Source organism: Guillardia theta, assembly GCF_000315625.1.
Source record: "Guillardia theta CCMP2712 unplaced genomic scaffold GUITHscaffold_77, whole genome shotgun sequence".
NCBI classification, from domain to species: Eukaryota; class Cryptophyceae; order Pyrenomonadales; family Geminigeraceae; genus Guillardia; species Guillardia theta.
This window is the reverse complement of record NW_005434597.1, coordinates 301,114-323,497: the sequence shown is the minus strand read 5'-3', so window position 1 is coordinate 323,497 and position 22,384 is coordinate 301,114. Positions and strand designations below refer to the sequence as shown.

The window sequence follows — 22,384 nt, the reverse complement described above, 5'->3', positions numbered from 1 at the left end:
GGCCCGGGTCGCCGCCACCACTGGCAGCCGCCAGCCGCTTCGGAATCGGACTCATATCTGACTCATCATGGGGACCGTTCGACGTGTGAATCTGATTCTTTATTCAGCTTATTCATCATATCTTAATTGACCTGCACTTGTAAGTTGTGTACCGTTCCCGGCACTGCAAGTCTAAGACGTTCAATTGGCAAGCTGCTGGATTTGCTCAGTCACAGTCTCTCGCTCTTGTTCTCACAGTCTGTTGCACTAGCGGCACAAAGTCAGCTTTGAAGGCCTACGCCTGACCAGCCCCTCCTACTCCTTCCGCTCCAAGTTCTACAGCCCTAACTGTGTTGTGAAAGTAGCCCTCGTCCTCTGGCCTGGGCACGTTGAGAGAGATGGAGCCTGGAGGAGGAGCAGCAGCCTCAGGGGAAGCAACGGGGGCGGCAGATTTGACGTGTGATGCCGTCTGACTGGCGGCAGGTCTTCTGACGGTCAAGAGGACTGCACAGACCACCGCCACAACGAAGCAGAGAGACGTGAACAAAGCAATGGTGATCTGTGAGAGTCAGCCGCTCAGTGGGTGAGATGTTACAGCGGCATCTCGCGCTTCACTCGGAGTACCTGAGTTTGCAGCTGGATGTTCTCGCTGACCATGTCATAGCTCCTTTCATACCCGATCATGGTGGCAGAGTATCGGAGTTTCCACTGAAAGGAAGTCAATCATCCCAGACTGCTTGTCCCCTCTCCGTCACGTACTTTTCCGTTGATGCAAACACGTGCTTGTTGATACACTTCAGTGCACATAGTATCTCCGTGTCGACAACTGACAGAAGCTCTTTGAGCCTAGCTGGGATTTCAAGTAATCAGGTCTTACTCTTTACAGCTGTTGTCTTTGCAGTATCCCTCCCAGTCGACCACACTCGTCTTGAAGTTGAACCTGTCGATACAGCAGCTCAGATCAGGTACGAGAGCAGGTACAAATACCCCCCGCCTGTGATGGACATTTGCTCCGCTTGACAAGTGCCATTGATGACTTTGGTCCCTGAGACGTATACCGTCTACACATGGATTGCTTCACAACATCGGCACACAGGACAGGAGAGCTGTGGAGCAAAAACTCACGGGAATACAGATAGCTGGGGTGTTGATGAGCTTGCCAACCAAAAGGTTTCCCCCGCACCCCGTTCCCACACATTGAATCTCATCTGTAACCAGGAAAGCGTTCTCCTCAATGCGGCCGCAGAACCGATTCTTGTTCTTCACGTGAATGTAGCCAGTGGAATACAAATGCCCGGAGCTGCACAGCAATCAGGCTCAAACAAATCGTATCGTCTGATTGCAACTCATAGCAACTCACTCGTAGCTCTTGGAAACAGTATCCGACACGATGTCCTGCCTGGTGTTGCAGAAGTCGTACTCGTCTGGCAGATCTCTTTTCTTACAGACGCTGCGTATCTTGAGCGATTGATATTGACTGTAGTGGGCGCCTACAAGAGCTCTCTGCTGCTCAGTGTATCTGTCCAGCGCGTTCAGGGCGGACGAGAACTTATTGAGAGTGAAGTCGTTGGCACAGTATTCATCCGTATCGCAGTCACAGTCGGTTCGGCACTGCACGCACACGCCGATGTAGATGTTATCCACCACCTTCGTGTCCAATGTCGCCATGCCTTCGTCGTTCCAGAGCGGCATGCAGATTGGGTAGTCCTTGTCATCACAATCAGCCTGAACGTTGCACTGCTTGTACGTGTGATCGTCAGCTGCAACGGGTCCCGCTAGGAGGAGAAGCGAGAGGAGGAGGAGGAGGGGGAGGGAGAGAGGAGTTCGTACAATGCTTGCTCCCTGCATCATTTTTCGTCTTGCCGATTGGTCCCCCACCCCCCACCCAGCCCCTTCCAAATGGGCTATGAAGTACCGGTACTGTACCATTAATGGTCAGCACTACGATGACTGCTGTCCCCTTTGCTCGTCGTGATGTTTCCGCTGCTTCCCATCCCATTACTCAAAGTTAAGTTAAAAATCAGTACGAGGACAATCAGGAGAGTCGAGGAGGCTCGCACTGAGGCTCAGGGCCGCACACTGCCGGGCCGCACCGGCCCGGCGCCCGGGCCCGGGCGCCCGGCCGGGCCGCCGCCGCCGCGGTCGGCCGCGGCCGACTCTTAATACTGTGAGAGTCGGAAGTAAGATTGAGCAGCGGCGGCGTACCGGAATGCACTGTGAACCCCGCCCCGCAATGATGGCAGCCAGGACAGTCCTTCCGAGCCCCAGCAGAACTGACTGGAATCCGTCACTGAGCACTGAGACTCTTTGACAAGTTCCGCAGCAGAATCCGTCACATCGGCCCTGAGACTCTTGCCATCCGTCACAAAGTGAATCGGCGTACAGGAATCCGTCTGGGAATCCGTAGCCTCGGAAGGGAAAGAGCGGGGATGTGGGGAGGGGCGGCCGGAATGGCGTGGGGGCGGAGGGGAAGGGTGATGGGATGGCTGCTGGGGGTGCTGATGGTGGACGCGGCGTTGAACGGAGGAGAGCAGAAGTTGCGACAAGACATGCTGAGAAGCAGAGAGTCGCCTCCTCCTTACTCTTCTCCTGTCCGGTTTGTGCTCCTCCTTCTGACCTCGGATCCTCTTGTGACGGTTGTGGCTTGCAGGAATGTCGAGGGACGAAGACAAGATCTGATCGAGGAGCCCGTCGTCCTCCATGAAGCATGGCTTCCAGGCCATGGATGGTCTCTCTCCGTCGCGCGTTTCGATGTTGACAAGCTAGGGTTCATCGCGCTCGAGCCAATACGACCCCAGGACAGGGTCCTACATGTGGAGCATGTGCCGGCATGGCAACTTGGCTCTGAGGGCGTGAAGGTCAGAACATGTGCCTGAGATGACGATGATGTTTGAAGTTTGGTCTCTCCAGGCGCTCCTTCTAGATGAGACGAGACAGGTGGTCAAATTGAAGATACTCAGGGACGAAAGGGAAGCAGCGAGTGATGAGGAGGAGGGGTTGGAAGAATCGCAGAGCATGGCTCTGCGAGAACCCAGCAAGATGAGCTCTTGTTCGACGATGGAGATTGTCTTGTACAGGAAGACAAAGACTGTGAACTTAGAGAGCGCAGGAGAGCTTATCCACCATCTGAGGGGAGTGAGATGCCGGGGAGATTTGATCAGTCTGCTGACATCCATGTCGAGGATGATGAAGTTCAGGGAGAAGTGGAACGTTGACGAGCTTGCATGCAACACGTTTCAGAGGACATTGGGAAAGATTCAAGAACTTGCAGCGAATAACGCGAGCTCGTGGGACCGGGATCCAGAGGCAGCAGAGATTGTCTGTGAGCTGTCAAAGTCGATCAGCGAGGAGCTGGGGGATGAGTTGAAGCTTCTGGCGTATCAGGCGTTGGTATCAAAGGCCTTGCTCAGCATGAATGAAAGGTCTTCGATGGCCGATGAAACATGCCGCCGGAAATGGTGGAATGCGATCAGGGACTGCACCCAGGATTTCTGGGAGCGCACGAGCTTGCGAAGAAGTGAAGTTTTAGATGTCACTGCTCTTGCCTTCTGCCATGGGAGCTTTGATTGTCAGATTGGCAATCATGACTGGAAGTACGTCACAAGAAATTTCGAGGCTTCAGAAGAAGATGTGGAATGGCTGACGGGACTTGTTCTGGGGGCTGCAGATCAAGTTCAAGTATCCGAGTTGACGTGGAGGTGCCTTTTGAGCACAACGATGTCAGTCTGCAAGAATACTCTGGATGTGAAATTTAACGCGAGCAAGGCTTGCAAGATGATTCAGAGGTTGACGGCTGTTGGCGCGAGATCGCGCGAGGCTGTGATCGAAATGGTGAAAACGTTGAGCAGGACAATCTTACACGGAAACCCGTCAGGAAAGTTCAGCCGTGTCTTGCGACAAGTGCTGGAGATTGTTGGAAAAGGGGAGGCAAGCTTCACAACAACGGCGTTGACATGCTTTAACAGAGCTCTGTCGGAGTACATGCGCGAGGCTCCTGGTTGTGGGGTTGAGTTCGATTTCGACATGGCGGACTTGATGGGCGTGCTGCTCAAGCTCCCAGCACTTCTTTCGTCTCCTCCTGACGAACAGTTCTTCTCTTCGCTGATGGAAACAGCGTTCCTGTGTGTGAGGAAACTTGAGGTGCACCAGAATGTGGCCGACGACGTGTTTACAGCTGCAGAACAAGTCGATGCTCTCTGTCCTGCAGTCTTGAAGTGGTTCTTCCTGGTCAAGCACGGAGATCGACACTCGCTCCAACAAGTGATGAATGTCCACAGAAAAGTTTGCCAACAGCACAAGTCGCGCGAGCTCTTCGATTCCACGATCCTGTTTCTGACCTCGGTGAATGCTGTTGATGAAATGCTGGAGACGCTAGGGGAAGCCGATCGGATGGGGCTGACGCTGAAGAACTCAAGTTACCTTGCTGCTCTTATGCACGCAAGGTCAGCAGAGGAGGCGATGACGGTGATGGATTCCATCCCGAGCAAGGCGCTGGAAGGAGGCGGCACCTTGTCGGCATATCACGCTGCCATGTCGAGGAAGCTCAAGTCGAAACAGCGGCTGGTGGAGAAGCAGGAGGAGTTGAAGAGGGCCGAGGATGAGATGAAACTGGCTTGTGACAGGAAGGTCGCGATATATGAGATGGTACGGCAGATGAATCGGCATCAGCTGTTCAGCCGATTCACTGCAAAGCCTTCAGTTGTCACTTGGAACTCTCAGAGCCGTAGGGCATGCAATTGGGAGAGAAGTGCTGGTGAGGCAGGGGAGGAGGGAGGAGGGACGGGAGCCTTTGCGCCTCTGCTGAGAGAGACGAAGGCGGAGGAGGTTGCTACTTCTGAATGGAGCGAAGAGAGGCAGCAAGAATGCATGGAGGACCGGGAGCAGGAGCAAGGGCAACAGAGGGCGAAGGAGCAGCAGCAGGAGCCATCCGGTTCGATTTCAAAAGAAGATTTCGGATCAGCGCCAGAGGAGATGAGTGAGCACGCGGCGCATACAGAGAAGGAGCACGAAAATGAGCAGGAGACGGAGCAAGAGGAGCAGGAGCAGGAGCAGGAGACGGAACAGGAGCAGGAGCAGGAGCAGGAGCAGGAGCAGGAGACGGAGCAGGAGCAGGAGCAGGAGACGGAGCAGGAGGAGCAGGAGCAGGAGCCAGCTGGTTTTGAGGAGAGTGGGGCTGAATCAAGTAGGGTTGGCGAGGTCAAGACCGAGAGCAGTCGAGAAGAGACGGAGGAAGGAGGGCTTTTTGATGGCTCCCCAGAGCAGGATGAGGCAGTGGAAGAGCAGGAGGCGGCGGCGAAGGAAGTGGGGGAGGGGGAGCAAGTCGAGGAGGAGGCTGATGATTCCATGGAAAAGTCTGCATCTCCGACGGTAGAAGCGGAAGGAGGGGGGATCAGCGAGGGGGGGGAGTCTGCCAGGACCTCGAGCAACGCGGTGAGATCGACTCAAGGCGAGGAGGAGGAGGAGGAGGAGGAGGAGGAGGAGCAGATATCATACGGGGAGGTAGAGTCTTCGATGGCATTGGAACAAGAGCGAGTGACGGAAGACAAGGAAGTTAACGATGCTCAGACCAGGAGCAGCACTGAGGAGGAGGAGGAGGAGGTGGCTATGAGCTCTATGGAAGGGAAGGAGGAGACCGGGAGCGGGAAAGAGGAGGAGGAGGAAGAGGAGCAGGTGGTTAGTCAGCAGTCAGCAGGAGCGTCGGATGTCAGCGGAGGAGGTGGAATGGAGACTGTACATGTCGACGAAGTGGCAGAGGATGGAGGAACGGAAGAAATTGAGCAACAGCAGCAGGAAAATGCTCTGATTGGGGAGGAAGGCCGGGAAGAGGAAGACAAGACCGAGGAGAAGGAGGAGATGGTGGCGGTGCAGGAGGAAGAGAAGGAAGCGGAGCGTGAGGAGGAGAAAGTGTCGGAGTCAATCAAGGTATTAGAAGTTGCGAGTGAAGACAAGGAGCAAGAGATGAGGACTGAAGAAGACGCTGGTCATCGAGAAGAAGACAGAGCAGAGGAGATTGGAGAAGCGCTGCAAGCTCAAGAAGAGCGGGAGGAGGAGCAGGAGAATGATTCGGCCCGGACGTCGAGCAAGGAGGATGAATCCGTGAAAGACTCACAGGAGAGCCCACAAGAGGAGGACGAGGACGAGGAGGACGAGGACGAGGACGAGGACGACGAGGACGAGGAGGAGTCGGCCTGGACATCTAGTAAGGAGGATGAATCCGTGAAAGACTCACAGGAGAGCCCACAAGAGGAGGACGAGGAGGAGGACGAGGAGGAGTCGGCCTGGACGTCTAGCAAGGAGGATGAATCCGTGAAGGAGTCACAGGAGGTGAACAAGAGCTCACAACAGGAGGAAGAGGAGGACGAGGAGGTGGACGAGGAGGAGTCGGCCTGGACGTCTAGCAAGGGGGGTGAATCTGTGGAAGAGAAGGAGGAGGAGGAATCTCTGGGCCAAGAAGAGCCATCGGGGGTTTCAGAGGAGGATATGGAGGATTCTGAATCTTCCAGAGAAAGCAGCGAGGAGGAGAGCAAGGAGAGCGAGAAGGATGAGGAAGACATTGACTCGGTTCGAGATCAGCAAACGGAAAGCAGCGATTCGGTGCAAGGAAGCGAGAAGGACGAGGACGAGGACGAGGACGAGGACCAGGGAGAGGACCAGGAAGAGGACCAGGAAGAGGATGGAGGAGAAGCTTCTTCGAGTGAAAGCGCTCGCAACGACGAAGGTTGGAAGGACGGAGGAGCAGCTCGGGAACTGGAGGGGTCAGGAGTGGGTGAAGTGGACAGTGGGCTGACGGAGGGGACCAGAGCAGAGCACGGGAAAGAGGATACGGAGGGAAGGGAAGTCGACGGTGGAGGGGAGGCAGAACAAATGACAGCGAAAAAGGAGCAGGAGCAAGAGCAGGAGGAAGGGGGACGAGAGGCGGGGGTGGATCTGAGTGAACACCCGGCAGAAGAAGCGGGAGGATTTTCGATATCAGCTGAGAAGATCGAAGAGGAGGGAGGAGGAGGGAGGGAAGGGGCTGGCGGCGATGCAACAGCAGGAGAGCCAGACTCTTGCAAGGAGGGAAGAGAAGCAGAGGGAGAGGGAGAGGTCAGGCAGCAGCAGGAGGAAGACAAGGAGGAGGACGCAACGAAGATGGTGTCCGAAGGGGAAGATCGATCTGTGATGGGAGGAAAGAAAGCTGCGGAGGACGATGCTGGTGAGACTGAGCTGGGGAAGGAGGCGGAGCAGAGTTTGGGGATGAAGCATGATGGTAGTGAAGAGGGGGGTGGGGAGGCGACTGGATGTGAGGGGCTGGATGGAAGAAAGAAGGAGATGAGCTACAAGGAGGAGGAGAAGCTGGAGGAGGTGGAGCAGAAGGATGGGGAGGAGCAGAAGGAGGAGGGAGGGGAGAGGGCGTCGATGGGCGAGAAGGATGCTGCGAGGGAGGAAACGCAGCCAGGGGACCTGGCGCATACATCTTCGTATGAGCTGTGGGAAAAGGAGCTGAGGGAAGGGACGAGGGAAGAAGAGGGAGGCGGTTCCTCCCCCCTGCTGCGGTCACGCCCAGCAGATGAGGAGCAGCTGCGAAGCCACTTGGAGCTGGACGGAGACGAGGGTCTCAGGTGGAGGAGGACAGATGGGTGGCTGGAAGATGACGAGGGGAGTTGGCGGAAGGGAGCCCAGGAGGGAGCAGCTCACTATCCAGCTGGAGAGTTGCTGAGCTTTTCGGCCATGGAGAGGCAGGAGAGGTCGAGCTGGAGAGACACCATGGTAGCTACTACAGACGAGGTGCCCACCAACCGATTCGAGTCGACCTCACAATGGCAGCACGAAGCCTCCGCCGGGCTGATGGCCAGCTCGGCTGACACAGACAACTTCTTTGCGGCTCGAGATGACAAGCTGCAGCTGAAAGACGAGAATTACAATGAAAAGCTGCAGCTGAGAGATGGTCGAGTCCAGCTGAGAGATGAACTGAGACACGACGAGGTACAACCAGAAGAGGCGAGAATGAAGCTGAGGGTAGAGGCTCCTCAGCTGGAGTTTGACAAGCTGCAGCTGGGAGATGACGAGATGCAAGGAGCTGAGGGGAGTGTCGAGCTGAGAGATGTGAGTTGGAACCTCGAGGAAGCAGAGAAGGTGGGAGGGGCAGCGCACCGGACGGAGTTCGAGGGTGACGAGGGCAAAGTGAGGGGAGAAGCTGGTGCTGCGGGGAGAGTTTGCGGGGAAGCAGCCGATCTGCGAGAGATCGAGCTGGGGGAGAAGGAAAAGGACGAGGAAGTTGAGCTGACAATGACAGCTGAGAGCGTTGATGGCGATGTCAACTTCTCGACCCCGAGGCTTCGGCCCCCAGCTGCGGCCCAAGCTCTCGAGCCCGCGAACTTCAACGTCTCCTCGCTGGACGACGCGCAGACAGGGTCGCTGCAGTCGTTCATCCTGAACGACGAGCTGAGCACGACGGTGCAGCAGGGCATGGAGAGCGTGGAGGGGAACAGGGAGCAGCGCGAGTCGATCTTCTCTCGCCTCTCCATGGAGGCCTCATGCGAGGCGCTGCAGCATGACAACGTCTTCTCATCCATCTGCGAAGAAATCTACCAGGAGGCGAAGGTGATGGAGCAGGAGGAGCCAGAAAAACCAGAGGGGCAGGCGAATAATGAGGAGAAGGCAAAGCAAGAGGAGCAGGCCAGACAGGAGGAGCAGGCGAGACAAGACGAGGAGGACAGGCAGGTCGAGCAGGTGGAGCAGGAAGCTGGGCTTTACCAGAGCATGCCGGAAGATGCAGCTGACGTCTCGCACACGACGCACATTTTCGACTCGGCTGCGCCGGAGGATCATGAGAGGGCGGCGGCAGCGCCGGAGAGCCGGAGAGGAGCGAGGGAGGAGGTGAAAGAGCGAGAGGAGGCAGAGGGCAAGGCAGACAAGGAGGAGACGAGAAAGCTCAGAGCAGCTGAAGCAGCAGCAACTCCCCTCAAACTGCGGGGCGACAGGGACGGAAAGAAGATGAGAAGCCAGGAGCAGGAAGCTGCTCCTGCCCCTGCCCCTGCCCCTGCTCCTGCCCCATCTCTTGCTCCTGCTCGTGGGACGAGGGGAAAGACTCGCAGCGTCTCGTCGTCTTCGAGAAAGCGACCCGAAGAAGCGCGGGAGTCTCAGGTGAGGAGGAGGAGAGGAGCCCCAGGGACACCTGACGTTCCTTGCAGGTCAAACCCAACCCGATCAGTAGAAGAGAGCAGGAGCTGAAGCAGCGGAGGGAGCAGGAGCTGAAGCAGCGGAGGGAGCAGGAGCTGCACTTCGAAGAGGTTCCGGAGGAGGAAGACTTCTTGCCGACAGACTCGTGGGAGGACGAGTGGATGGACGAGGTCCTGGAGAGCAGCTGAGGACTTACTGGCCCTGTTTACTCGCCTCCTCCTCATCCTCGTGCGGCTCCTGCCACGTAGGCTGCCAGGACGGCATCTCCTCCAGGCCTTCCCAAGTCTATGGCGTACTGGCCCATCCTGTGCGACGGGAAGCAGCAGATCCTGAGAGAGGAGTAAGGAACGGTATGGAGGCAGAGGAGGAGGAAGAAGGGGTGGAGGGAAGGGAGGAGGGAAGCGATCAGCTCACCAGCCCCTCCTTCTCGCCATCTCCTCCTCGTACTCCTGGACGACCTCGATCTCTCTTGGGTTGACCTGCTTCCATCCTCCTCTGACAAGCCTCCTTCTGATCACCTCGGGGGTTGGGGGAGGAGGAAGAGGAGGCGATCGTTTGCTGCCCACCTCCTTTGTCCACTTGCTGTCCAACTTGCTGGAGAGCAGGCGGCAGACCTGAAGCTTGACATGCTCGGGATCTTCCTGGCTCTGTACAGGGTCAGTCAAAAACGGCGAGGACGAGAGCCAAGTGGACAAGAGGACGAGGACGAGGACGAGGACGAGGACGAGGACGAGGAGGTCAACCAGGCCGAGGAGGTGGAGGAGGTCATTGATGACAGAGGTCTTGACTTCAATGTCGAGAGGAGAGCTTGTCCCCGTGGACGGGAGGCTGTTGAGCTCAAGCAGCCATGGCTTCAGCTGGTCGTCGAGCAACACGTCGATCCCGAAGAGGCTGAAGCAGCTGGACTGCGATGCGGCGACGCCCCTGCTGGCTGAGATCGCTTCCTCCTAGAGGAGAAAGCCAGTCAGCGGTAACGGGGAGGGAGCAGGGAGAGAGGAGGGAAGGTGGAGGAGGAGGAAGAAGATGAGGAGGAGGAGAAGGAGGAGGAGGAGGACAGAATTTGAGCAGAACCTTGAACATGATGAAAACTTTGGTGATGGCTGTCTTGATTCGCTCCCACACCCCTCGGTTCCCTTCCCTCTCCCACTCCCTCCTGATGATATCAATGTGCCACTTGTTCCCCGCAGGTCGCGTCCTCGAGCTGGAGCCGCTGAGCGCGTAGAGCTCGTGAAACTTTTGAAAGTTGGAGTTGGTTATGTGCCTGACAGAGCCCCGTCAAGGCGAGACAGGAATGGGAAGGGAGGGAAAAAGCAAGAAGATGGGAGGAAGAGAGCAAAAGGATAGGAGGAGAGCAAGAGGACAGACTGGGAACAGACCTGAACAGATCCTGGGGCCTCGAGAGATCATATTCCTCACTGCAGAATCTCCCATACCTGCCATTGAAGAATCGACTTCAACTCGCTCCCTTCCCTCCTCCCTCCTCCCTCCTCCCTCCTCCCTCCTCCCTCCCTCCTGCATTCCTCCTGCCTCCTTTCACTCACCCTTGCTCGTGGATGTACAAGCGGAGGGGATCAGAGCTCGTCACAGCCACGTACAGTCTCAGGTCATACTTCCTGCCCTGCAGCAGGTGAGGGTTCATGATGTACTGCTGTACCACCAGCCTCCTCCTCTCCTTCAAGAACGCGTCGGATACTTCCGTCATCAGTCTGATCCCCTTCCCCCGGGTCCCTCCCACGGGCTTCACGATGTACGGCCCTCCTCCTCTCCTGTGGTGAGCTAGCAGCTCGTCTGCGTGCTGGGGAAGAACGAACGTCAGCGGAACGTTGTCCGCCAGGCTCGACCCCCTCGAGCTGTGGGTCCGAGCCACCTCCCCGAGCGTTGCTTTGTTGTTTAGGGAGTCCCATCCTGGCAGGTGATTGTGCTTCTGACTCGGCTTCAACCTGCTGATCTCCTCGGAGGACAGGGACGACCCCCAGGCCACCAGCCACTCCTGCGCGCTGCTGCCAGCAGTGTAGCCGTGCCCTGCAAGACAAGCTCGGATACACTCCGAGACTGGCCCTGTCGCACGCCAGAAACGCGGAGCCACCGACGTGCTGGGAGGTCTGCTCCTCCTCTCCGTCAGAGGGGGTGAGACTTGTGTGGAATGCCGATGGGAAGCATTCAAGGAGCAGCTGGTGCAGACGTCGAACACGGGGATGTTTCCTCCTTTCAAGAATCCTCCACAGATCGCGCATGTCAGCCTTGCCGGCTTCAACAGTCTCTCCCTCGATCGAGATCTCCCCTCCTCGACTTCCCGCGCGTCACAGTACGGGGGTGACAGCGGGATCACCGTAGACATCATTTCATGTAGCGAGTTGTTCCAAGAAAGAGGAGGCGCCTTGTCAGGGGAGGCGATGGAAGGACTACCATGCACAGATGCAGGGGCTGACGATACATACTCTCCACGCAGATCGGAGGAGAAGATGGTACGCCATACATCACCCAGCACCTGCATCTTCTTGCTCCCTTCACTACAACTGTCCTCCTTCAACCACAATAACCTCCCTCCTCTTTGCACTTCTGCATTCCCGTATCATACCCCCTTTGCCACTATCTGCATGCATACCGGAAGTCTTCTCCCCTTTTCTCTTCAGCTTCTGCTCTGCTCTGCTCTGCTCTGCTCTGCTCTGCTCTGCTCTGCTCTGCTCTGCTCTGCTCTGCTCTGCTCTCCGCTCTCCTCCGCGTCCCCTTTGTTTGTTCCAACAAACAACTTTTGTATCGTACAGGCGCAGTCAACATCTAACGAAACCCAGCCCCCCTCAGATCATTATCTCAATAAAAAGAAAGGCATTTATTGAATACTAGTAGCTGTCGAGTCGTTTTGAGTACTGCCCTCAAAAAGCTACTAACTAGTAACTCTCCGATCGGATGGCACTGGCAACTCCCGGTCCGATCCCGGACGGTCCGATGAACCGTGAACTGAGGCCCGGACTCCGGGGAGTCCGAGGCTCGGCGCGGCGAACTTGGCAACTTGCGCTGAGCCGGGCCGTCCGGCGCCGGTAATCATTGAAAGTTAAGTTAAAGAGCAGTACGGTACGAGGCCCGTGACCGCCGTCCGACAATCAGGTCAGTCGGAGCAGAGTCGCCGGGAAGTCCTTTACTCAAAGTTAAGTTAAAAATCAGTACGAGCCTGACAATCAGGAGAGTCCGAGTTGTAGTACGACGGTAGAACGTACTGATTTTTTAACTTCACTTTGAGTAAAAGAACAGCACTGTGACCACCGGTACTGCCTGGCCACTACCCGCACGGGCTACGGTACTGACTCACGCGGCGCGGTACGCGGTACGGTACTATAGCGGTCCCCGACCAGTCCGATGGTCACTAGTACCGCACAGTACTAGGACAAATGGCAGTGGGTCCTAGGATCGGACGGGGCCGTTATGGGGCGGGGATTGCCAGTAAAAGCAAGGGTAGGGGGAAAACAACCGTGAACGTTAAAAGTTGAAAGTTGTCAGGTGTATCTGCCTCCATCAGTGTGACTGGTCATATCCAACCCCTACCCCCATCCACCCCCCCTCATGCAGTGCCAGAACGGGGTGCTGTCGGATCGGACTGGGAGTGAGGTGGCACTGGTGGCCGTTCACAGTTGATGCTTAACGGTTTGTTACGACCGTTGAAGTCAGTTTGAGTGTTTGAATCATGGCGCGAGGCTCTCACAATAGGATACTAGGACCTAAAGTGTAGCGTGGTATTGGACCTGGTCCTATTGTATTGCACCGTGGGCAACAGACGGACCCCCGGGAGTGGCAAGGGACCATGTCAAGGGGTGTGGCATTGTTACGACCCCTTTAGCGCAGTTAACTAAACATCTCCACCCCTCCTTTCTACTATTACCACCCCCACTTCTCCCTAGCCCCACCCTCCCCTCCCCAGTACACAACATGACAAGCACCCACAGCCACCCACCCCCTTTCAACCGGGAGGATTTCCGAGGAAAAGGAGAGCGGGGCTGGTGAACGTGTTGTGGAGGCACGCCGGCGACCATGCGCGCGGGAATGATACCTCTCCTCCTCTCCCTCCTCCTCGTCAGCGTCTCTGCCGAGTATACCTACACCGCATGCAGCAAACAAGCTGATTGCACAGATAAGAGCTACCCCTACTGCAAGATCATCTGGAACGACTCAGGCATGACCACTACCAGCTCTGCTGTCAAGGGAACCACGTACTCGGGTGTGTGCGTGCAGTGCAACTCAGACTGTGACTGTGACTTGAATGAGTATTGTGCAAACGATTTCTCTCTATATATGGTGGAAAGCGCAATCAAAACAACTGCTGCTGCTTACAAAGAGGAATTCTCCAACAAGATTTCGACGTACTATGACGTGATGAAGAATTACAAAATCAGAAGCGTCTGCAAGAAGCGAGAGCTGTCAAAGGACTACGACTTTTGCGTGCCATCGACTACTATCAGGAACGACGTCATCACCTCAGTCTACGAGTGAGACTTTCCACTGAATGATGTCTGCTGTCAATCTGACTTACCATGTGCTTTCAGCAAAGTATCGTATGAGTCACAGTTCAGGTTTCATGAGAGCAACAAGAATCGATTCTGCGGCAACTTTGAAAGCAATGCATTTCAACAATCCGAGACCGTGAAATGCTTAAATTACGAGTAAGCGTGCGCAATGCTTGTGTCGATATATATCATGATTCGATCAATGCAGTGGCCAGAAATGTGCAACAGAATCTTATGTGACAGGAAACAGTTACAAAACGGCTACATTCTGCTTTCCGGTACTCACTCAGCAACAATTCAATGTTGATAGGATGTACATCATACCCTGACGTTGTGATCTCAGGGCGTAAAGAGCAAATTTGTGGATGATGCTGGAGGGTGTAAAGCAGCGGGCACGGAAATTGACAAACTAGAAACGGAGTATGAAAGCACGATGTCCAAAGGCGGGTATGTTTCGACTTGATCATTGCACTTCTCTGAACGTATGATGGTTCGCAGTTTCTCCTTCACCACCAGTGTGATTGACTGGATGGGTCATTGCGAAGACAACGAGTGTTACGAGTGATACTGTCCTCTACCTTCATCCCAGCACCTGATCATGGCTCTCAGTTGTAAACATGGAGACAAGACTTGTACCGGGACCGGAAGGCCGCGCGTGTGTGTGAATGGCAAGGTACTTGTTGCTCCTTGGTAGGCCTTGCATGCCTTGCCTCTTGACTTTTTTTCATCGCAGTGGAAGTTACAGTATACCCCTGACATGATGGGGTACGAGAAGACCTATGACATGGTCAAGGACAACATCCAGCTGCAGACACAGGTATGTCCCTCCTGCTCCCTGTCCGCCCCCCTCCTCCGACTGAGTCTTGACGGGTCCAGATCACCATCACTCTCTTCGCTTCCCTTTGCTTCTTCGTCGCGGTGATCTGTGCCGTGATTCTGATGATGAAGAAACCTTCGGCCGGTCAGGCTCCCGCTGCCTTCGAGATGAAGGCCCAGCCTGACACTCAGCCTCAGGTTTAACTTAGTAAGTTAGTAGAGCCAACTGAAGCACGTTCATTGTGATTGAACTGAAGTAAACTTGAACGTGAATAAAGAGATCCCTCGTACTACTGATTCAAGTTGCACCTTACCGTACTCCGAGTCAGTGTTTGAGCAATACCATAGTAGCCTGGCAGGCCTAACCTTGAGTGACTCCCCTTGTAAACTTTTAACTTTGAGTGAACTAGCAGGCTGCCCGGTGCCACGGTGGTTTCCCGGCGGCCGGCGGGCCGGCCAGGCCCTTTGCCCAATGATAGCAAGTTGGCCCTGTTGACGGCCGTTATCTATCACTTGGGTTGGGAGGGGGGAGGGGAGCGACAGTAGGGGTAGTTGACATGCAGCTCTGACCGCGATGAGACCTTGACGTGCATATCTGGACCATCGAGAAGAGTTCCTCCGTCTCTTCTCCTTCACTACTCTTCCTCAACCTTGGCTCTCGATGTGCTTCGAGCCTGATATGTATGGATGGCCAGCCTCGACAACAAGCGAAGGCATCCCTTCCTCTCTCTGCGCGAGCTGGGCTCTGGCTGGGTTGAAGTAAGCTTGGCGGAAAGCAAGTTTCAAGCTCAGCTGTGCAGTGTCTTGTCAAGGAAATCCTTCGATGCAACTGTTGGCCATGCAATCTTCCGGATTATGGGAGGTTCGACGGACAACAAGGGAGGGATTTTTGTCGGGACAGTGCAGGATGGTTGTACGTCTGTGCTCGCCACAGCCTTTGGTGAGCGCAACGCTGGCGTGGGATGGGGCAGGGGCATGGCGTATGTCCGGTGGGTGGAGGGGGCCCGATCAAGAGGGAGAGAGAAACGATATCCCTTCTACCCCAACACGCAATACGTGAATGTGCAGCAGCTACACCAACTCTACCAATACAGTGAGAAGGATGTCGAAGAGCTCCTGGCCCGCTGGGGGATGAAGAGTTTGATCGCGACATTCCGCCGCCTGGGGATTGATGGCAGGAAGCTCTACAACCTGACGGACCTGGACCTTGCCGACATGCATGTCAATGATCCCCGAGAACGTGCGAGCATCCTTCACAACGTCAGCCACATCATCTCTTGCTCCCATCCTTGCTGACGCAGCCCTGTCAGATCCATGCGCATTTCATCAAGCATCACGGGTTTGACGTAGGGGACGTGGTCAAGCTCGTACTGGACGTTCCTAGAAGGGAGGTCAGTATGTACAAGCACCTCGAGGGGAAGTGGAGGCTGCTTGGGTCATGCGAGCTCCCTCATACCGAGGGTATCCCATCCTCAGCTCCATGGAGGTTCGGGGTCACTATCTACTGCCCTCAAGATGTAGTTCAGGTGAGTTTGAAAGCTCTTCGTCCCCCATGGTTGACTAGCGCGGAAGGTATACGTGGGAGAAGGGACTGGAGAGGGCAGCAAAGTCATCTCCCCTCCACTTCTGGGAGTGGAAGCACACCAAAACGCCCACCATCGTCCTTCCAACTCGCAGCAAGGAGCGAAGGCTGTTCCGAAGGATCTTCACTGGAGGTACTTCATGGCCGTAGGTAAGTCGCCATGCGCAAATGGTAGCTTCACATGACTGCTCTGGGCACAGGAGAGGCTGGAGCGACTCTAGGAAAGAGAGTGCTGATCTTATTCCTATCCGACAGGAGCATGTTCCTGGAAGTTGTCACGGCTGACCAGGGGGGGTTTCACTTCCAGACGACTTGTCAAACTTGGGATCATGAGCTGGACTCCACCAACACGGCCCACGTGCAGAGGGTGAACAACGAGGGATCTTTCAACGCGACCTCCTGGCACCTCCCCCATGTGATCGAGAGGCTGTCGAGAGACGAGGCTGGGACGGTGAGAACCTGGCGGCTCTTTGGCAAGGGGGAAGGAGTGGAGTGGAGTGAGCTGGGCTCGAGGAAATCGAAGCGGTCAGCAGGCCCGCAGTTTCACTCGTCCTTGCAAGGGTGAACGCTCGCGCCCCACGCTGCCTCATGTCTTAGCTTGACTCGCCAGGTGGTCGTTCTTGGTCGACTTCAGCGAGGCGGACGGCCGAGGTGACAAGTTCACAACAGTCGTCCTGAAGAACCAGAAGGGCCTGGTCAGCTCCTATCGTTGCCCTGCGGCTTCTCACCTCCTGGCAGACTGTCTACCTCGTCCCTGACGGGTTCATCGTACTCGGCTCGCGGAAAGCTGTCAGGGCGCGAGGACAACTCGCGAGGTTATTTCACTAGTTCTTTATCTTATTGTGCACCCGGCGTCGGAAAGTTTGCTGCCGGGGAAACTTACGCCATGCCGCAGGGTTGTTGCTCATGAGGAAGCGGAGACGGAGATAGCCACCTTGAAAGTGTCATAGTAGTGAGTAAAGATGTGAACTGCGAGTCGGGAGTCACTTCAAGTTGTGAAGGTTCTGGCAAGTCCGGACCGTGTACGGTCCCGCCGGGGCCGCCGCCGGGCCGCCGGGGAGTCACCGCCCGGTGCCGCTCACGGTTCCGGCCCGGCCCGGAGCCTGTCCCTGCTGCGGGCACCCAGCACGGTGCACTGAGTGCCCGGCGTTGCACTGCGGCAAGTTCCGGGCCCAGTCGGGCCCCCCGGGCCGGCCCTCCGCCGGGCCCGGTCGGACGCCGTCGGACCGGGTCAACTTACTCAGAGCCACTGACTGTACTGCGGCCAGAGCTTGGAGTACCCCACCCCTGCGTCCAAGTTGTTGAATGGGTGAATCAAGGGGGTTCATGGGCGGGCACGTGTAGGGGGTAGTAGGCCACCAAAATCCTCAGCAGTGGGGGGGTTGGGAGGTGGGCAAGGGTGGATTCTGTATTTGAAGGGGTAGTGGGAATTAGCTGAAGTGGGTGGGGTACGTAGGGGTGGGTAAAGGTGTTGATGCTGAATAATGGTGGGTGGATGGAGATTGATATGGTGGGTGGTGGGTACTTCATGGACTATGGTAGGGTACTGAAAGAGAAATGGGAGGGTTAGGGTTCAGACTTTTGGTTTTGTGGGGATGGGGTGGCTATCAAAGGTTTTGCTAGTAGGGTAGGGTAGACAATGGTAGGGCAGGGTAGGTGCACTGGAGGGTGGGGTGTTCCAGGACATCATGTAGGGTGGGGTAGGGTATTCGGGGTGTGCAATGGCGGTGGTGCTGGTAACAGGAGGAAGCGGGCTGGTGGGGAAGGCGATCGAATGGCAGGTAAACCATCATGGACGATGATGTCAAGGAGGAGGAGGGCGAGGAGGAGAGGAGAAGGAGAGGAGAGGAGATGTGTTCATGCAGGGAGAGAATAGATAATATGATCAACAGACGCCGCAGTGCGGGACAGAGGGAGAGAGGGGCTGAGAGAAGCAAGGTTCTGAGTTGAAGGGCCGACAAGAGCGGATTCTGAAAATGCAGGAGACAGTGATGGAGACGAAAGACGAATGCGCTCTTGATGAAATAATCCTGATCGGAGTAGAAACAGCTGAGATAAAGCCCAACGCGATGAAGCACTCCGAACAAGTGGAACGGGGGTGGTTGGAGGGGAGAGGGGAAGGATTGGGAGATCTGTGGAGGAGACGTTGCAGAGATAGTGTAGAGGAAGAAGTGGAAGTCGTTCGGCTCCATCCTCGCAGATGTGGTCAGCAGTTGAGTGGGAGCAGAGAGAACCATTTCGTGATGGTTTGATTTACGAGCATTTTTTCGCTAGGTGGAGCACAATCACCCATCAACCAACGGTGCCAAGTTTATCTTTCTGTCCTCTAAGGATGCAGATCTACGGTAAAGCTCTGATATCTTGTCTCGTTTCTCTGCTCACGACTGAAACGCGATCCAGGAATCTCGAACAGACGAGGACGGCGTTTATGAAACACAAACCCACACATGTCATCCATCTCGCAGCTAGAGTGGTGAGATGCTGTCCTGATGCGCATCTCCGGCGCTAAAGTTCCTCAATGCAGGGAGGATTGTTCAAGAACATGCGCTCTAAGGTCACCACCAGCACTAGCCCATGCACGTTCCGGCTTCTGTGATGTCAACGGTTGCAGGTTGAGATGATGACGGAGAATATCATGATCAATCAGAATGTCCGTGCTCGCAGTGACGGAGCTCGACTTGTCGGCCTGACTCTCCTCCTCAGGTCCTTCAATGCGCTCACGAGTGTGGAGTCGATCGATGCGTTAGCATGACTTCCACTTGCGTCTTCCCCGATAAGGTCTTTCCCCCCCTGCAACAGTCTTCTTCTCATCCCCTTCCTATAGATCCCCAAGTACCCGATCACAGAAGATCAGCTTCACGACGGGCCTCCTCATCCCTCCAACGAAGGATACGCATATGCCAAGCGCATGGTGTGTTGATTGTTTCCTGCTCTTCGGCCCCCTCGTTCCCTTGCTGTCCATTCCCGTCCTTCTCGTACTCCACTTCTACTGCTCACTCTCTGTCTCCCTAAACTTCCTTCTGTGCCCTCCCCTTCTTATTTCCTTCAGTCCTTCTCGTCTCTGCTCTACCTCTGCTCGATACCAACCGGATCTTATCGTCGTGCCAACCCTTCAGCTTCTCCTAGCTTCCTTTCTTTATCTCTCTTTTCCTCTCTCCTGCTCCTGCTATTTTCTTCACCTCTGACTTTGCACTCACAGCTTGAAGTGCTCAGTCGCGCATACAACGAGCAGTATGACCGCAGCTATCTTACCGTGGTGATGAAACTTTCCGTTCTCATCTCCTGTGTCTCCCCTCCTGCTCCCCTTCTGGCTCACTTGCCCATTTGAAGATCCCAACGAACGTGTTCGGGCCGCATGATAACTACAGCATCGAGGATGGTCATGTTGCGCCAGGCCTCATGCACAAGGTGAGGGAAAGGAGGAGGGGGAGACAGACATGCCAGGCGGGAGCGATGCCGTAGGAAGGAGAGATGGCGTGTGGAGGAGGGTCGACTGATGGAAGGGATCGCAGTGTTACCTTGCGAAGCAACGAGGAGAGGACTTGATCATCTGGGGAACAGGGAAGCCTCTCCGTCAGGTACACGACCTCGACGTTCCTCGTGCTCTTGACTTACTGTCCCCTAGTTCATCTTCTCTCGCGACCTCGCTGACCTCGTGATCTGGGCGACTCTGACGTACACTGTGAGAGGAGGCGAGAGGAGGGAGGGGGACTTGGAGCATGACAAGACCTGGCAGGGGAAAGACTCCCTGATGCTGTGTCCGGACGAGAACGAGGAGATCACGATCTCAGGTGCTTGAAAGTTGCGAGGACCCTGACAGTCTGATGTCTGCCTCCAGAGCTAGCGAAGACAGTTGCAGAGTGCATGGACTTTCCTCTCGACAGACTTGTAAGTCATGAAATTATGAGAGATGGGGACAGCCGGCGAGGACAGGAAGGCCAGAGGAGAGAAGGGAAGGGAAGAGGAGGGAAGAGAAGAACTCAGAAGAGCAGAGCAGAGCAGAGCAGACGAGAGGACGTTGAGTTTGCTCTGATCCGATTTCATCACAGAAATATGATACATCGAAAGCGGATGGACAGGAGAAGAAAACAGTCAGCAACAGCAGGTGAGGAGACTCGTCGTTTCCACTCCTCTCATCTCATCTCATCTCTTTTCTTTCCCAGGCTCCGTGGGCTGCGTCCTGGTAAGTGCAAGGAGACAGTGAGAGGTCTTGTGAAAGAGGAAGAAGGGAAAGACCAGAGGCAGGGAAGCAGGGAGGGAGGGAACCGTGGGTAAGACTGGGAGACAGGAGGAGAAGCAGGGGCAGGAGCAGAGGCAGAGACGAGGGCAGGCGCAGGAGGTTTCTTTCTGACTTTCTGCTGACAGACTTCCACTTTACTCCCTTCAAGGATGCCATGAAGATTAGCACGGACTGGTTCCAGGTGCCGTCCACAGTCCTGCTCCTCCTTCCCTCCTGCTCCTGCTCCTGCTCCTGCTCCTGCTCCTGCTCCTGCTCCTGCTCCTGCTCCTGCTCCTGCTCCTGCTCCTGCTCCTGCTCCCGCTCCCGCTCCTGCTCCTCTCCTTGCTCCAGTAGTTTGAACATTCATGGTTGGCAGGAGAACTACGACAAGTGCAGGATGTGAAACTCCTTCTCCTCCCCCTCCCTCTCCTCCTCCAAGGAGGAGGCGGGATAGAGCAAGTTCTGTCTTTTGCTGCTCGTCGATATTCATTCTCAGATTACAAACGCGATGAAGTTAAGCTCCCCCGTCGTCAGCCGCTGACATCTGTTCGTCCTCGGGCTTCTCGAAGTGAATCTTGAGCTGACCCCCCTCTTCGTCGATCGTCACCGTCGATCCATGCAGCTCCTTCTGCTCCACCATGTGGTACGCGAGCTGCGTCCCCACGATCTTGTAGAGATACCTGCAAGCTTGCGTCACCTCCTCCTCCGCCTCTTGCCCCCTCGTCTCCTTCGCTCCTTCCTCCATATTCTTCCTTGTCCCGTGCCCCCGTCCTCACATGTACTTCAACATCCTCCCTCTCCGCTTCCTGCCTCATGCTCTTGCCTATCCTCCCCTCCCCTTCTCTCCACTCTCCTTCCCTCGCTTCCCCTGTCCTGTCCTGTCCTCCTTTCTGCTCCCCTCCCCTCCCTTCTCCTCTCCGCTCCGCTCCCCTCACCTTCGGATCGGCCGTGCGCCATACGCCGGGTCGTAGGCCTGGGAGACGATGAGGTCCAGCGCCGCGTCTGAGCAGGAGAGCTCGAGCTTGTGCTCCTCCTTTAGCGGCTCAGCCATCTCACGCACCAGCTTCCTTGCCACCTCCCTGCTCCCAGTCAGACCCTCTACCCTCCCAGCACTCTCCTCCTCTCCTCCTCTCCTCCTCTCCTCCTCTCCTCCTCCTCTCTCTTCATCCTCCTCTCCTCCTCTCTCTTCATCCTCCTCTCCTCTTCTCTCTTCATCCTCCTCTCCTCCTCTCTCTTCATCCTCCTCTCCTCCTCTCTCTTCATCCTCCTCTCCTCCTCTCTCTTCATCCTCCTCTCCTCCTCTCTCTTCATCCTCCTCTCCTCCTCTCTCTTCATCCTCCTCTCCTCCTCTCTCTTCATCCTCCTCTCCTCCTCTCTCTTCATCCTCGTCTCCTTCTCTCCTCTTCTTCCCCTTTGTTCCTAGTGTCCTTCATCCTTCTCTCTACCTTCACTTCCTGTCCGCATCCTCGTCCTCGCCCTCGTCTTCTCTCTGTCCCCCATCCTCCTTCCCATTGCCCTTCCTGTCCCTCGTCTCCTCCTCCTCACCGGAGCTGTGAGATGCCCAGCCGTTTGAAGATCACGACGTCGTCGATTCTGTTGAGAAACTCCGGGCGGAGAAAGGACTTCAACTCTCGCATGACTAGCTGCCGGCATTTCTCGTCCACCTTGGAACCAATGAGAATCAGGAGGAAGAGGAGGAGAAAGAGGGACAACGAGGGTGAGTAGGAGGCTGCGGACCCGGGGAGGACGCGAAGGAAGGCGATGGGGGAGGAGGAGGAGCTACACGAAGTGGAGGAGGAGGGAGGGGAGGCGAGGTCAACGAAGAGGTGCAGGCGGTACCGATCCTTCTTCCGCGAGATGTTGAGATCCAATGTTGGAGGTCATGATGATGATGGTGTTTGCAAAGTCGACAACCTTGCCCTTGCCGTCCGTCAGCCTCCCGTCGTCCAGAACCTGCGCGCCTTGATAAGCCCAAGTCCACTCTTCACTTCTTTTCCGTTCTCCTCCTCCTCCTCCGCCACCTCAACTAACGGCACCTCTAACTGTCTGCCACACCGAAGTTTATTCCTATTTCTTCAAAGCGGTCGGTCTCATAGTTTTATCGTTTTTATGGAAATCCTGATGGTCTCA

The 22,384-nt window shown here is 55.8% G+C and overlaps 7 protein-coding genes across 7 annotated transcripts in view; 4 read left to right on the top strand and 3 right to left on the bottom strand.

Annotated features, from left to right (window-relative positions):
* Positions 1–274: 274 nt before the first annotated feature.
* On the bottom strand, positions 275–1,830 carry GUITHDRAFT_143664 (hypothetical protein; the record flags this gene model as incomplete). Its single annotated transcript, XM_005826183.1, has 8 exons — positions 275–384; positions 454–538; positions 604–687; positions 739–805; positions 857–919; positions 967–1,040; positions 1,105–1,279; positions 1,340–1,830. 8 exons carry the CDS (start codon positions 1,828–1,830, stop codon positions 275–277), a joined length of 1,149 nt encoding a protein of 382 aa, XP_005826240.1.
* Positions 1,831–9,881: 8,051 nt separating this feature from the next.
* On the bottom strand, positions 9,882–11,122 carry GUITHDRAFT_57949 (hypothetical protein; the record flags this gene model as incomplete). Its single annotated transcript, XM_005826182.1, has 4 exons — positions 9,882–10,072; positions 10,197–10,402; positions 10,524–10,574; positions 10,683–11,122. Coding segments are annotated over 4 exons (888 nt in total), but the record flags the coding sequence as incomplete, so codon positions are not given.
* A 2,042-nt stretch (positions 11,123–13,164) lies between these two features.
* Positions 13,165–14,657, top strand: GUITHDRAFT_143661 (hypothetical protein; the record flags this gene model as incomplete). Its single annotated transcript, XM_005826181.1, has 7 exons — positions 13,165–13,619; positions 13,677–13,793; positions 13,846–13,915; positions 13,981–14,084; positions 14,247–14,310; positions 14,371–14,454; positions 14,514–14,657. 7 exons carry the CDS (start codon positions 13,165–13,167, stop codon positions 14,655–14,657), a joined length of 1,038 nt encoding a protein of 345 aa, XP_005826238.1.
* Positions 14,658–14,980: 323 nt separating this feature from the next.
* GUITHDRAFT_154499 (hypothetical protein) lies at positions 14,981–15,841 on the top strand (the record flags this gene model as incomplete). Its single annotated transcript, XM_005826180.1, has 2 exons — positions 14,981–15,713; positions 15,764–15,841. Coding segments are annotated over exons 1-2 (608 nt in total), but the record flags the coding sequence as incomplete, so codon positions are not given.
* A 184-nt stretch (positions 15,842–16,025) lies between these two features.
* GUITHDRAFT_154498 (hypothetical protein) lies at positions 16,026–17,009 on the top strand. Its single transcript, XM_005826179.1, has 5 exons — positions 16,026–16,185; positions 16,236–16,596; positions 16,646–16,730; positions 16,774–16,850; positions 16,931–17,009. The coding sequence occupies exons 1-5, from the start codon at positions 16,176–16,178 to the stop codon at positions 16,983–16,985; spliced, it is 588 nt and encodes a 195-aa protein (XP_005826236.1). The 5' UTR covers positions 16,026–16,175; the 3' UTR covers positions 16,986–17,009.
* Positions 17,010–17,756: 747 nt separating this feature from the next.
* Positions 17,757–20,770, top strand: GUITHDRAFT_160025 (hypothetical protein; the record flags this gene model as incomplete). Its single annotated transcript, XM_005826178.1, has 17 exons — positions 17,757–17,816; positions 18,310–18,380; positions 18,436–18,508; positions 18,560–18,589; positions 18,647–18,685; positions 18,739–18,813; positions 18,860–18,946; positions 19,235–19,291; positions 19,366–19,443; positions 19,548–19,613; positions 19,661–19,717; positions 19,772–19,826; positions 19,874–19,923; positions 20,085–20,140; positions 20,199–20,218; positions 20,401–20,456; positions 20,631–20,770. The coding sequence occupies 17 exons, from the start codon at positions 17,757–17,759 to the stop codon at positions 20,655–20,657; spliced, it is 957 nt and encodes a 318-aa protein (XP_005826235.1). The 3' UTR covers positions 20,658–20,770.
* Positions 20,769–22,384, bottom strand: part of GUITHDRAFT_158436 (hypothetical protein) — a gene marked incomplete at both ends in the record, with an annotated part of 4,319 nt that continues 2,703 nt past the window's right edge. Inside the window, 4 exons of the mRNA XM_005826177.1 lie at positions 20,769–20,934; positions 21,190–21,333; positions 21,800–21,918; positions 22,094–22,207. Coding sequence (XP_005826234.1) covers positions 20,769–20,934; positions 21,190–21,333; positions 21,800–21,918; positions 22,094–22,207 — 543 coding nt within the window. The remainder of the gene's footprint in view (positions 20,935–21,189; positions 21,334–21,799; positions 21,919–22,093; positions 22,208–22,384) is intronic.